Source organism: Cupressus sempervirens, chromosome 6 (genome assembly GCF_028749045.1).
Source record: "Cupressus sempervirens isolate cs-2001-9-10 chromosome 6, ASM2874904v1, whole genome shotgun sequence".
Classification (NCBI taxonomy): Eukaryota; Viridiplantae; Streptophyta; class Pinopsida; order Cupressales; family Cupressaceae; genus Cupressus; species Cupressus sempervirens.
In genome coordinates this window covers 398,312,912-398,327,782 of record NC_143123.1, presented here as the reverse complement: position 1 = coordinate 398,327,782, position 14,871 = coordinate 398,312,912, and the positions used below count along the sequence as shown (strand labels likewise).

At 33.6% G+C, this 14,871-nt stretch overlaps 1 protein-coding gene across 3 annotated transcripts in view; it reads right to left on the bottom strand.

The window, feature by feature from the left end:
• The window catches only part of LOC149552741 (nuclear pore complex protein), a 245,634-nt gene extending 237,849 nt beyond the window's left edge, over positions 1-7,785 (bottom strand). The window contains exons 1-2 of one of the 3 annotated variants that reach the window (XM_089788287.1): positions 7,379-7,785; positions 6,715-6,851 (exon numbers count right to left, since the gene is read on the bottom strand). In XM_089788287.1, the coding sequence (XP_089644413.1) occupies positions 6,715-6,845 (131 nt within the window). In that variant the 5' untranslated portion in view covers positions 6,846-6,851; positions 7,379-7,785. Of the gene's footprint in view, positions 1-6,714; positions 6,852-7,261 lie in introns of all 3 variants that reach the window. The other 2 variants (XM_089788288.1, XM_089788286.1) reach the window with 2 other exon arrangements.
• Between the last annotated feature and the right edge of the window lie 7,086 nt (positions 7,786-14,871).

Sequence of the window (14,871 nt, the reverse complement as noted above, 5' to 3'; positions counted from 1 at the left end):
GTGCGGATGAAGCATATGCCACGTGGACATGACAAGAACCAGAGCTATGAGCTACAAAAGAAAGTAGGGAAACTTCAGTTACCATATTATGATGGCTCGGGGAAGTCTACAGCAAGAGCTTGGGTTCAAAAGCTTGACACATACTTTCAATTGAACCTTATGCTTGAGGAAGAAGCCATTAAGTATGCAGCAATTCACCTGGATGGGTTAGCACACAAGTGGTGGCATCATGGTATGGTCACTATGGGTCATGCACACATTACCTCATATGTGGAGTTTACGGAGAGACTAATTGAACGCTTTGATAGGCCTAAGGATCATACCTTCCCTATGACAGGCAGAAACTTGTATGAGGAGTTTAACAGACATGCAGATTCGATACAGGGAGACTTCAGCACATCTTCAGGTAATGGTTTATCTACATCATCTTCACAGGCAAAAGGGGTTAAAGATGTTGTGCAGGTTGAGCCAGTTGCATCAGAAGGTGATATCACAGACACACCAGATTGCGTGATTGACATAGATAGTGATTCCAGTACAGTTGGGCTAGATGAAGTTACTGCAGTTGAGGATACTGTCATGTTTGAGGATAGTACAGTTGATCAAAAAGTGAGCATTCATGACTTTGCTGAGAAAGAGTACCAGGCACAGTTGGATGCTTCTTCACATGAGATAGAGGCTAGTAGCTCTTTGCTTGGTTTGGCAAGCCAGCTGAAGACAAGGGACAAGAATATTGTCACGGCTTTATCTCATCATGATAGGATACATGGATTGATTGAGAATCACTTTTGGATGATTCAACTGCAAGAGAGACAGAAAGGAGTCACAACAGGTTCTTCTTGTGACGACTTACAGCAGATCAAGGAAGGCATGGAGGCAATGAAGTTGGCTCTCCAGGATTCTGAGAGACATGTGGACGAGCATTGTCTTGAGGTGAGTTCAGTTCGGGAGTTAGCGCATATAGCAGGGACTCAGTTTCCTTTTATAGTCGGGTCACATGTTGATGATGATATGAGTACGTCTAGCATTCACACTCCGGATTCAGAGACTATAGACAGGTTCGTGAAGTCAGTTGGTATTGTTCACATTACTCAGGTGAGAAGTTTACTTGAATTGCCAGTTGGTTTCCGTTCATGGATTAGATGTTGGGATCCTTATCTTAGTACTTGGGATCGTTTTGATCGGAGATATTTATCATTCTTTGGTAGTAGTATCTGTTGCACCATCATGGACTTGATTAGTAGTTTGCCAAGTGTAGTCCTCATCCATGCCAGCAGCTTGTTTGATGCTGGAATTAGTTTTTACACACCTTTGTTGGGCATTGTTCATGTATCCAGTCGACCATTCTTATTGGAATGGGTTGATGATCTCTCAGATATGACAAAGTTTACAGAAGAGTCCCATGATCTGATTATTACAGATGACACCCAGGGGGATGTTGTGGACAATTTTGAGGACTTAGTCTCCTCAACAGTTTCCTTTGATACAGAGGTTTATGTTGATGCTTCAGTCACTCCGTTTGATGATACAAGTTCAGTAGTTGGACTGCAGAATTTGGATGGCAGTATTACAGACGATAGCTATTATGAGGTTACTCCTTTGGACAGTGTACCAGGGGTAGAGTATAGGAGTTTGACCAGCCAACACAATCATGTGTCTAGTCAGCTGAGAGTTAGTGAACGAGACATTGCTATCACTTGCCAGCATTTTGATGCCACTCGTCAGTTGCGAGCAATTTATGGATGGGGTTCTCCTACTAGTGATGAGCAGGGAGGCAGTTATCTTTCCTTGACAGAGATCCACTCTTTATGGGAGGCTATTCGGATTCTGAGACAGAATTATATGCAGTTGGTAGCCAACAGAGATTATCTTATGGAGTGGGGCAGTACAACATATGACGCATTATTGGTCAAGGAAGATGAGGTGAGTGAGCTTACTCAGCAGCTCGAGATGACTTCTGAGTTTCTTGAGAGTACACAGTTGGCTTTCGAGGAGTCACCATTTCATTTAGCTGAGGTGACCGTGGAGTTGGAACGACTTCAATCTTTACTCGATCCTGTACAATCACTGACTGTGGTGTCTAGTGATCCGAGGATGTCCATGGTCGAGGTTGATAGAGGCAATGGAGATGAAGATATATCTGTCCACGACACTAGTATTGGCATATTTGGTCTGTTTCCACTGAAGGTAGGTTCAGTTGAGTTAGGCACTGCAGCTGAGCATTGTGGTATGTTTGACTTGAATGGCACAGAGACTAGTGATTTTGTTGATTCTGCGCCCTTGGCTATATCATCATCTGACTTAGCTGATGATCAGTCACAGTTGGTCATATCAAGTCTGCAGGATGAGTCTTTGACTGAGATTGGTTCTTTTTACTGGCATTATACTAAAGGATATGTTCATCGGTTTGCTTTTGATCCATGTGTTGAGGAGTTGATGGCCAACAGGTTTGGACTGGACTCTCATTTTTGCTATCTACCGTGTAATGACTATTCACCATCAGCAGTGCATGGGTGTTATGGTTATGAGACAGTGGCCGGTAATCTGCAGAGTTGTGTTAACTGCAGTAGATGTACAGTGTGTGGATTCTCTGTATTTGGTGCAGTTTCATGTGGGAGTGGTCACCATTGTAGCAGAGTTGGAGTGTGCATTCTGCATAACACGGTGGGTTGTGTGGATGGTGTTTATTATGTTGACAGTTTGGGTGATCTACTCTACTTGGGGTCTAATATTTTGAGAGTTTGTGCCTTGTGGGTTCCTGACTGTGGCAGTAGTGGATTTGGAGTTCAGTTGCACCGTGATTCACGATTCATTTATGGATTCCTCTTGGTTAATTTTCAGAGGTTGTTGCAAGAGCCTATGTTGACTGACAGCAGTATAGTTCATGACTACATTTGGGATCCAGGTGGATTGATTGGTTTGTTGTTCGGCCATTGCTTGGGGACAAGCAATTTTGGGAAGGGCGGACTGTAATGTCCCCTTTTTAGCATTCATAGCATGATGTTGTCGTTAGCCTATTTCCCCACGGTCCCGTAGGCTAACCAGGACATTAAAGGGGCTTAGAGGGCATTTGGCCTAGATAGTTTCAGTTGCAAGTCTTTCTGAGGGGTTTTGAGGCAACTTTGGGCATACTTACTATTTATAGTAAGTCATCTTGGACATGGGCGGACATCCAGTGGCAACGGTATGTCGATGGTAATGTTTAAAATCGACAAGAAGACTTGTTTATCATTGATAAGATTTGTTATGCATTGATAAAGCTATTTTATAAAGTTAAATTTAAATATTTAATTTTATTAATGCATAGACTATAGTTTGTGAAAAATATTTAAATTAAAAGAGTCCCCTTTATTTTATAACACATTGGAGACATAAGTTACATAAAGGGAGTTATGTTTTATCCCACATTGAGAAAACGAAGGATGAAGCTCTTGTGAGAACACTATAAAAGAAATGGAAGAGCTTTTTTTAAGCATGCTTGGAAATATCAAAGAAATTGGAAAATTTTCTGGAGATTATGTCTCAATAGTTTGGAGGACGAAATCCCTTCAAGCTGGAAATCTTGACGCCATTGAAAGATATGGTCTTGAGATTCAACATAGTAGCAGTCTGAAAAAACGAAACCGAAAAAGCAAGCTGAAAAAGTGGGTACGAAAAAGCAATCCGAAAAAAGCGGAACCGAAAAAGCAGGCTAAAAAAGCAGGTACAAAAAAGCAGTCCGGAAAAGCAGAACCGAAAAAGCGGAACCGAAAAAGCAGACCAAAAAAAAGCAGTTCGAATAAAGCAAATCAGAAGGGGCAGCATTGAAGAAGATTATTACAACCATCTACAACCAGGTTCCTTTATTAGTATTGTTTTTTTAGGGTGTTATAAGTTTCAGCTGTAAGTGTGCATTATACCAGCATTATCATTTGTAATCCATGTAAATGCCAAAAGTCTTGGCCATATTTCATGAGCATTGTATTAGAAATTTCATTGCAAATTAAGAAGATAATAGTTGTTGGTGTCATTTAAGCAATTTAATATCATTATTTAGATCATATATATGCACTAAATATTGTCAAAATTAGTAGCACACTCATGTTAGGCCATTGTGTACTCCATTTGGAGTCTTCTAGCACAAGTTTTTCATTGATGCAAATTGAAAAAGAGTCATTTAAAGCCAGCTGAAATACTATATCAGTCATACGTCCCTTGCATGTGAATTGTTTGATGAAATTCCTTGAGCTTTCATTAGCGGTTTTTGAGGGCAGATTTGAGGAGGGTTATTACAGTGCTATCAGAACTTGCTTGCAAAGTGTTTGACGAAATGTCAAACAACTGAAGTATAAAGATTTTGGGTGTTTGAAGAAGTTATAACCTGTTGGGGTCATTACAACAGACCTTTCAATTATCATATGAAGAGTCTCTCCTATTGTTATATATTTGTATCAAGCAAAAGATATTGTACACTTGAACATTTCATTATCAATAAAGATATTTTTGTGTTGTGTGGCTGGATTTTTCCCTTCATTCTCGAAGGGTTTTCCCAGGATAATTTTGGTGTTCTTTGTTTCTGTTTTCTCTCTTTCTTATCGCTGGTTATATTTATGGATTTCTGGGCTCTAGTTTCAACAGCAAGTGTATTGCATAGTCCAAACGACATTTTATTATATATAAATACTCCATTTTCTACATCAAAGATGCATTTTAGTTTGTCTTTTTCAACAATGTTTATAAGTTTGTCCTCTTCAACAATGCTTATTCATTGAGATGACCATGGAGGATAACTAGTCAATCATTTCCACTATGAATACAATTTCTACTTCTAACATGTTTTTTAAATCTTCCTAAAACTTTGACACAGTTTCCAGCCTTCCCAAACCTTTGACACAGTTTTTTTTAATTGTACTTGTGCTAGTCTACATTGTTCCATGCAATCAACTAAGACTTTTAAATTTGTTTACTCCTCACAATAAATTGACCAATCATCAAGGAAGACTTTACTGTGGAAATTTTGTCAAAGATATGCAAAATTATTCTCTAGAACGTTGCAAGTGTATTGCATAGTCCAAACGACATTTTATTATATATAAATACTCCATTTTCTACATCAAAGATGCATTATAGTTTGTCTTTTTCAACAATGTTTATTAGTTTGTCCTCTTCAACAATGCTTATTCATTGAGATGACCATGGAGGATAACTAGTCAATCATTTCCACTTTGAATACAATTTCTACTTCTAACATTTTTTTTAAATCTTCCCAAACCTTTGACACAGTTTCCAGTTTGACACAGTTTCCAGCCATCCTATTAGGTTTTTTTCTTACTGACTTTTCTCTAGGTATAAAATGAATTTGTTAAACGTGCAATCATAGCAGTGCACCTTTGAGGTAATTGTATATCCATGCAAAAACATCCTTACCTTGTATCCTTCATACTTTGTCGGAAATGTCCGACTTGTTGGTGTTGTATGATCTTGTACATTTTCATTACCTTTCGTCTCTTCAAATTTCCATGATTTGTATCATGTTGCATTCTAGCTGAAATGACTCGTAATCTTCTAAATGCAAATGGAATAATCCACTATGTCTAACAATCCCTTGTCCCCCAACTTCACGGTACCTATTGATGTGAGTTTGGTGACGACTCCAACAGGTATGATAAAACACTAAATATCCAAGGATACAACACTAATTATATTATCCTCTCTTGAACAAGGAAGCTTAGATGCTAAACATGGGACAACGTGTGATCACCTAAGACAACCCCAAGGTCTCTTCTAATCTAGGACTCAAATGAGTTAGCTGAGTTTTGTTATGTGATTCGTTGGTAATCACCTGGGGACTTATGTTAGTTCTTTTGTGGAGGATTTATCAACTTCTTCAATGTGAATGATATAGCAATTGAACTCTTCAAACTACTACTACCAACAAATCTTTTTTAAATGCAAATAGTATTGAGGGTCTAGAAATCTAAGCTACTTCTACTTCTACTCTACTAATGCAAGATGATGTTGTGGTGAGACCAAACCAGTCCTTGCTTCACCAAATCAACTATGCGAAGGAGGATGCAATCTTCTATGGATGCTAGTATGATTTTAAAACTACTTATGCTCATCAAAAAATGCAATTGAATAAACACCAAGTGATTAAAGTGAAGTTCTTGTAATCCATTGTTCAAACTAACCTTACACTAATGTTTGCAACCAACAAACACCAAAAGGTATGAACACTAATTTCACCATGATGCCAACAACAACATCTTTCATTAAAGTATCAGACTATTTTAAACTTCTAATCAACTTAAGTAAATTCAAACTCAAAGAAAAATGTGGACACCATGCAATACTTCAAAAATTCACAAGTATTCACCATGTAAAATAACAATAAGGAGCAATTTTCGCAGTATATTAGCAACAATTTCTTCCAATCTCCTCTCTACAAATGAAAAGATCTTGCCTTTTATAGTTGTCCCAAGTACAGTGAACAACCAAGATTAATTTGAGATCAACGTCCAAAGATTATTCCAACACAACCCTAATTTAACTCTTAGATGGAAAGAGGGGACATAAATACTTACCAACTATGTGCCAAACATTCGCGAAAAGATATCAGTAAACAAAAAGAAACAAAGTAGCATAGATGGAAAGCATTTGCATCGCCTGGATAGTTTATGGTAAAATGAAGAGAAAAATGAATGTATGCTGGTAAAGCGTGACATAAATATTTACCTATAACGGCGATATTGTTCTCTGTCGGAGGGGTCCACAAAGTCCGGCCATAGTTGATCCGGGTCGCTCAACCATCTGCTGCTTTGCCCTCCTTCTCGAATATTATTATTCTCTCCTGTCTCCATGTCCATCCCTCTCTGCTCACATTAAACCAGAAGGAATATTAACATGAAACCTCTGGAATATTTCTTCTAAAAATGGCACGGAATTTCATGGGAAAAGGGCTTTGGGTTTTAGCAGAAATACTCATAAGAGCTGAGAGAGAAATTTCACGGAAAATCATTAAAATGATTCAAAGACTTGTCCTTTTCGGATTCGAAAAGATTATACTCGCTTAAAAGAAGAGGAAATGGAAAGACAGCTTATAGTAATGTCCAGACTCTTTGTAAAAATCCCTTCTAACCTTTCGCAAATAAAAAATTTTACTTTCCTCTAAGATTTATGTCAAACAGTTTTTTCGCTTATAATTTTTGAAGTAGTTTCGATTTGAGTAAAAATGACATCATAATGTGTTTGTAGCTATATACGATGACATTCGAAAACTCACATGCAAGTACGAGTGACAAAAATTGTAACAATACTAAGTCCTGATATAAAATCAGAACAGAGCATTTGACATTGCATTCATAATCAAATTACGTGGGGAATGAGACCATTTTCTGACCTCAGTTCTGAACTGGATATTCGGAATAAACAATGCTAACGTATCCAGCAGATTACCAAGTCCTCCACGCGCAGAAATAAGTTGAATAGGAAATAAGCTTCCAAACCAATGTAGGAAGATCTGAAGCTTATACGCCCAGCAAAGAGAAGACTGAATGAAACAAGTTCACACCCTACTGCTGATAAGAGAAGAGTCTCGAATAGCAACCAGTCGCTTCAACATCTCTTTACATTTGTCTCTCAATCCACAAGCAAACCGTCCCTTTATTTGCGCTGGATTTGTCCAGGAAGCTCACACCTGACCGAAATGAACAATACGGCATACACAGATGGTTGCCTCCTACGCAGTCGACTCTTTCCCAAAAGCTTCAGCGGCAGAAATACAGAGAGGCGTCAATGCATCTATTTCATAGTTTTGAAAGTCATTTTGTAACTAAAACAAACCCTTTAGGGCCGTTTGGTTGCAAGCGTCGGAATTGAGAATTAGAATAGAAAATTTGAATGAGAATGGAAAATGAAGAATAGGAATGGAAAAATGCAATCCAATCTTGTTTATTCCTTGTTTGGTTATGCAAGCTTAAATTGGAATAGGGTTAACTTGCAATCGGCGTTTGAAAATATTTTGAAGATGCAATCGGTGCTATTGGAAAATCGCTGAAATATTTGAAAATATTGAAAACAAAGTTCCCACCTCACCCCAAGTCAAAGCGGATTTGAAAATTTAATCAAATTTGAGAAAGCGAAAATGAATGCAAGAATAGCAATTCCAATTACAGGTATTTTTTGGAATGGACAAAAGCTCATTTTGGGGCTAAAATGAGAATACGTATTCCTATTCTCTATTCCTATTCCACGCACCAAACAAAGAATACAAATCATATTCTAATTTCTTATTCCTATTCCGGTTGTATTCCAGCAACCAAACAGGTCGGGTCCGTTTGATGAGCAGAATAGGAATACGTATTCTGGAATAAGTATTCCAAAAATTGTGAATTTCTTGTTTGGATGCACCAAAACGGGATTGGAATACGAAGCAAAAATGGAATATGTATTCCATTTTTGGCCTAAAAATGGGGTTTTGCAATTCCACCAAAATAGGTGTTATTGGAATACGTATTCTTATTCTATTTTTTTTAATTTTAGAAAACATAAATTTTCAGGTTCACGAATTTCCATCAAATATTCGCTGAACCAAACGGAAAACAGGAATACGTTCTATTCCAGAATACGTATTCCTATTCCGCTCACCAAACGAGCCCAAATCTTATTCGTTCAATTGATTTTTCCCCCATGTTCTTAAGTAGTTGTTAGTTTCTCCAAAGGAGGAATACTTGTGCATTCAAGTCAATGCAAATATGATATTAACACTAACCAATCAAATCAAAGAATTTAAAAGATTATATGAGATTTCAAATGTTTATATCTTTTTTTAATTTTTCATTATTTTATAAATCACATTTTCCATCGTCCATTTTTGGTGGGGGGAAAAAATTAATTTTCTTCAACAAAAAATACAAATATTTTCTAACAATTTCATTGCATTAATGAATGTATTAATTACAACTTTATCTTTTCCACATTTGTGACAAGTTGATATTAATTATCACAATTTATTAAATATTTTTAATTTCTTATTTTAAATATATTTATTATTAGTTTTACATTGATGTTTATTTTTTACTATTGATATAACTTGTTCCTAAAATTTCATGTAATGCATAAGTTCAAATTATATATATATATTCAATATGTTATATCTTTGTATTTGAATTTCTTTTTTTTTTTTAACTTTGCTTTTTAATAAAAGTAGCTAAATTATTACTATTATTTTACTTTTATAAAAATAAATTAAACAATTTTTTTTTTAAATTATATTTTATAATAGTGTTTGTAATATGTATAATTGATAAGTGTTACAATTTATAAATTATATCATTTTTTATTATTAATATTTTTTATTTAAACAATTTACCATTTAGTTTAAATACATTAAAATTTTAAATATATATTTTAATATTAAATTAATAATTATATTTTATATCAAAAAAATACTAAAGAAATAAAAAGAAATAATTCAATTCTAAAAGATATATAAATTATTATTAAGTTTTTGTTTTTATATTGGTTGTTGCATCTCCCTATCCCGCCCTACCCCTACTATTTATAAGGGAAGAGCAAAAGGTTGGTCTGGTCACTTGTGAATTAAATAGTTATATTTTATTTCTTATTTATTACATCATATTTGTTCATCAACATCAAATTTATATGTATTACATCTATTTATTATTTACAAATGTACATATTAAATTATATAGATATTATTTCATAGTTAAAAATTACTTAATTTTATGAAAAATTTGGAAATACAAAACATTAAATAGTAAACCTTCTCTAATTGTGTAAAATTAAACAATTACTTTTACTTATAAAATATTTTTATATTTCAATAGATTTTATTTTTTCTTATAGAAATGTGAGCTTTAATATAAAAATTAAATTCTTAGTTTCATTAATTAAAATATAATATATTTTAATTTTTTATTACAACCATGATTTTATTTTGACTATTTTTTATTAAGAAAAATAATTATATCTAATTCTCTAGCTCACACACACAACTTATGTTGGTATCACTCTATCTTACTATTTTATCTCTCTTCCTCTTCCTCCTCTATATTATCTATCCTTTTTTTTCCCTCTGCATATATGTTTATGTTATTATTGTTGTATATTGCTATTTATCTCTATCTATATCTCTATCCTAGTTTTTTTCCAGTGCTAATGATTAAAAGTAGTGTGAGTTCCATTTTATAATCAAGATGAGAATAACACATAGTTGGGGGAATTATTCCAACTACTTATGGTTCTCTAGTAGCATGCATGGTATGCTTAAACATATGATGTGATACTCCAAATGCTTCATCACTTCTTCAAGTTCTATAATTCAAATATTGGTATGGATATCTTTCCTCATTGCACATAATTTAAGTTGTCAATGTAGAAGGTGCAAATTTTTCTAAAGCATATGTATTGATCGTAGTATGATATTAAGTACTTAGTGTCATATTGGGGACTTTGGCCTCTTATTCTTGGGCTTAAATGCCCAAAGATATAATAATATAGCATGAGAACTTAACAACAAAATATGAGCCATCCTACAAATCACAAGCACATTTCTAGGACGAGAATTTAACAACAAAATATGAGCAATCCTATCAGATCACAAGTGCATTTCTAGGCAAAAATTAATGCATTCACAATGTTAATTTAGATTCTCACTCATCTACACCTCTACAACCATTATGCATTAGGCAGGAACTATGACGCATTGCGTCTCTTGTTTAAGTATAATTACTGTTCAAATTTAAGTAGTGTTGTAATGTTCAAATGTAGAAAAATATAATTAGAGAATCTTTTAAAGTTTAAAATTTATTAATAATTTTGTGTTTTCGTGTTATTAAGTATATTTTGTGCTTAATAGAATTTATTAGATGCAATTTTTATTTGTATTTTGATCAATCACATTAAAGTATTTTTTAAGCCTATTAATTTGTTCCACAATTTGTTAATTTTGATATTTACAAATTTTAAATAAGTTATTTATTAATGTTCTAATTGGTTGTTAGGAAGGTAAGGAAGACACAATGGTAACTTTGAGTCTCTCATGTGGGAGGTCTTGGGTTCAATTCTACTTGCATAACACATAAAAATAACTTATTACAACAAATAATAATAACTAATCTAGGCTTCGGTCAATAGTTGTTGACTAGGTAAAATAGGGTCAGGTAATTCAAAGTTCAAATGATTTATTTGGTGTTTCCCCTTCTCAGTGCCCATGGAGCCAAGGTTGTTTCTCAAGAGGCTATTGAAATGATTTGTTAGATCATTTTGTGCCTTTTGCCACTGTATATGTGTGTCTAACTGGATTCTTTGCATATGTTGAATTGATGCATATGGCACAAGAGGTAACCCTAGATTTGGGCATTGTGCTAGCATTTACCTATCACTTTTTAAATGTTTGATAATTTTGTAATTACTCTTTTTAGGGTTATGATATTGTCAGCAAGTTTCACCTTTGTAAAAAAATAAAACCATGGAGTTGTATGAGGCATTACTAGAGTTTTGACTTCTAGGGTTTGCAATTTATGTGCAAGTTATAGTGCATAGATTTTTCTGGGAGTTTTAGAAACACACTTCATCATGACATTGTGAAGGTTCAAGATTACATATCTAGAGAACCATATTGCTTGAAGCCTATAGAAATTGAGGAAATCCTTCTTGTTTAATTGAAGGAACAAAAGATTTAGGTAGCAAAGTAGATCTACTCTTTTTAAGTTTAGGTTTTCTAAACACCCACTAGAATAACATAACTCTTTATCTTTTGTTATGCTTTCTTAGTAGCGAGTTGAAAAAACTTTAAATATACTAATCTTTTGTTTAGTTTTTCCAAATACCCATTTCAAAATAAGGAAAGTTTATAACTTTTTCCCTTCCTTTTAATTTGTTTGTTTGATACCCAATAAAAACATGATTTAAAAGCTTATTGTAAGAAAAAAGGAGAATCAACTTGTCTGATTAGTGAATTATGTAATTAGGTACCATTGATTGTTTATTTATTTTTTGTTGAATGGGTACTCAATCGAATAAATGACCTAGCAATCTTTATAAGATTTTTTTCCAAAATGGTTAGCTTTAAAAAAACTTCAAACCCATCTAATGTCTATAGGAAAAGTTGAATTCTTAGAATTGTAAGTCTTTTTAGGCTAGGTTCAATCATTTGTGTATTTGTCAATGGTATGCTATTGATCTTCTAACCTACGTAATTGCCCAAATTTTGTAATGAATTTCCTTTTTAGCATTTTGGATAATCATTTTAAGGGTTAAAAGGAGCTTTTCAAAGAGACTAAAGCTTTTTATCATTATGTTGAGAATCTTAATGTTTCCTCTATTGAAGAAATTTGAGTAGAGAATTAGCAGCTAAAGTAATAAAATTTATTTGGGTGTTACGATTAGCTTAGAACTGGTGTTACAGTTCTTATTTTAAAAAATCTTACCTTATCCATATGCGCTTCCACATGATCACTAATATCAAATTACTTTTTTTACAAGATGATTATAGGTTGAATTTTGAGTATCTCATAAATATTGTTTTATTAAGCTATTATCTAACTCGACCTTTCAAGTAACAAAATCCAAAAATTAAGCATTCCTTTTTGTCAGTTCTTTGTTTTGTAAGGGTTTCAAGGCCCTGTTAAAACCTGTTTTCCTTAATCATAAACAAAATCAAAAAATTAGCTCACACTTTTCTCATGCAAGGTACTCTTCCTATTATTATCATTAGCAATTTATTTGTTTAAATTGTTTTATCTATAATGGTTGTGATGTGTTGAAACAAGGTTTATCTATTTGTGTTTTAAAGAGGCAATTAAAAAATGTTTTGCAATGGCCATACTTCTATCAACAAACCATGAATTGAAAGGTGACCAGACCCAAATCCAACCATAAAAGCCCCTAACTTGGTAACTTAGTTTATAAAATATGCAAATGCAACCCCTCATCTTATTTGAAGTTTGTATCTTCGGTGTCATTGATCATGTTGATCATCTAAAATAGAAGACAAACATTGTTGATTGCAATAATCTAATCTATAGTAAACTCTAGATTATAGTAGCACCTTTACACACATATTCAAAGGGTTGCTAAGAAGATGTTGTAGGAATTCAACTTTATTTTTGGGGAAGATGTAATTGTGTAGCTTGTGGGGTTTGTTCAAATATTGGTTGCTTGGATAAGGTTTTTTGCTTGATGTTCAAGAATGTTATTTCATATGCAATTCTTTGTTATTCTTTGATTTGAGAAAATCATTTCAATGTAGAGAATTAATATTTAATAAATCGAATGTTTTCGAGGTTCTATTCAAGTTGATGAAAAATCATTGCCCAAATTTTAAAATACTGTTGTATTTTTGGATTCTTGATTTTATACTTTGTTGTCTTTTCTTAATACTACAATATAAGACAAAACATGAACAATAAAATTGAAGCTTTGTATAACCTGATTTGATTTGGTGAAGATTTGTAGAAACTACTATGAGGATCATTTTTGGGACCCCCAGGGCCTAAATTTGGAGATGGTTGGGGCACATTATTGGGGAGAGTGGAAAAATGTATATAGTACTTGACAAATTAGTTATGAAAAAAGTTGTGTAAGGAATAAGAGTTGTAAATGAAACTTGTGTATATTGAGTAAAGTTTAAACTAGTAAATATTGTAAAGTTCAAACTACTAAACATTATAAAAGTACAATGATTGCATTGAACTTAAACAATGGTGGGTAAAGGTTTGGAATTTTGGGAGAAAATCAAGAACAAGAATAAGACTTATAAGCAATATTTATGAAGACACTAATTTCAATTCTATTGAGCGGTCGTTTTATGCGACAACGATGAGAGAAATCCTTATGAATTTCTCTCTTGAAAAGCTAATCAAATTGACCAACTCCATGGTTATGGGTGGTTATTTTTCAAACTACTAGGTATCTCAATTGAAGATAAATGTGAATGTTCAAAAGGAGGCATTTGCTAGTATCTATAAATTATACAAAATTTTGAAGAAATGCAACCACAAACCAATTTTTTTTTGTATTTTCTAATTTTAATGATGAATGGAAGTTCTAACAACGTAGCTATATGAATGCCTATTCTAACCACGTGTTCAAAAGAAAATAATAGAGTTAGAGTAATGGGAATTTAAAGGAAAATGTTGAAAATAAAACTCCTAACAGACATAAGTCATTGCCACAATGTGTATGTTAATTAAATTTTCAAAAGGATCAAGTAGAAAACTAATAAAATTAGGAGCAGTGTGTTCTCAACTCCACCATTGCAATAGTTGGAGGAAATTAATGGAAACCGAAGGATATTTCACAATTCATCAAATTGTATAGCCACGAAAAGTGTGTACACATGAGACAAATTGTTATGCAAGAACTCAAAGGTGGTCCTTTCTCCAATTCACCACAACAGAGGAATTTGTTAACAAATGAAAAACACCAAAACTAATTGATCGCACAAGCATAAAAATATAATAAAACCATTGTCTTCATCGTTATTCATGAACATAAATACACAAAGGAAACATAAATTCCCACAAGAAACACTGCATAGAGAATGAGAGCACCAATATCATATGATATTGCATTAAAATATCGACCTCGAATACATATTACATCTTTGTATTTATATGAGATCCCATCCTTAATGTAGTTTTCAAATTTAGGGCTTTTTCCCCACCAAAAATATGCTTAAATCACTAAATTTTAAGTAAATTTTGTACAAGCATGCTCCTAACCAAGTTCTAAGTAGTCTTGCACTCTTTATTTTATTAATTACATGGTTCATGGATCCTTGCATGACTCAAAAACTCTTAAAGAAGAAGAAGAAGAGAGGAAGAGATAAGACTTGGGATGATCTGGGAGCCTTTGGCACTTCTTTAG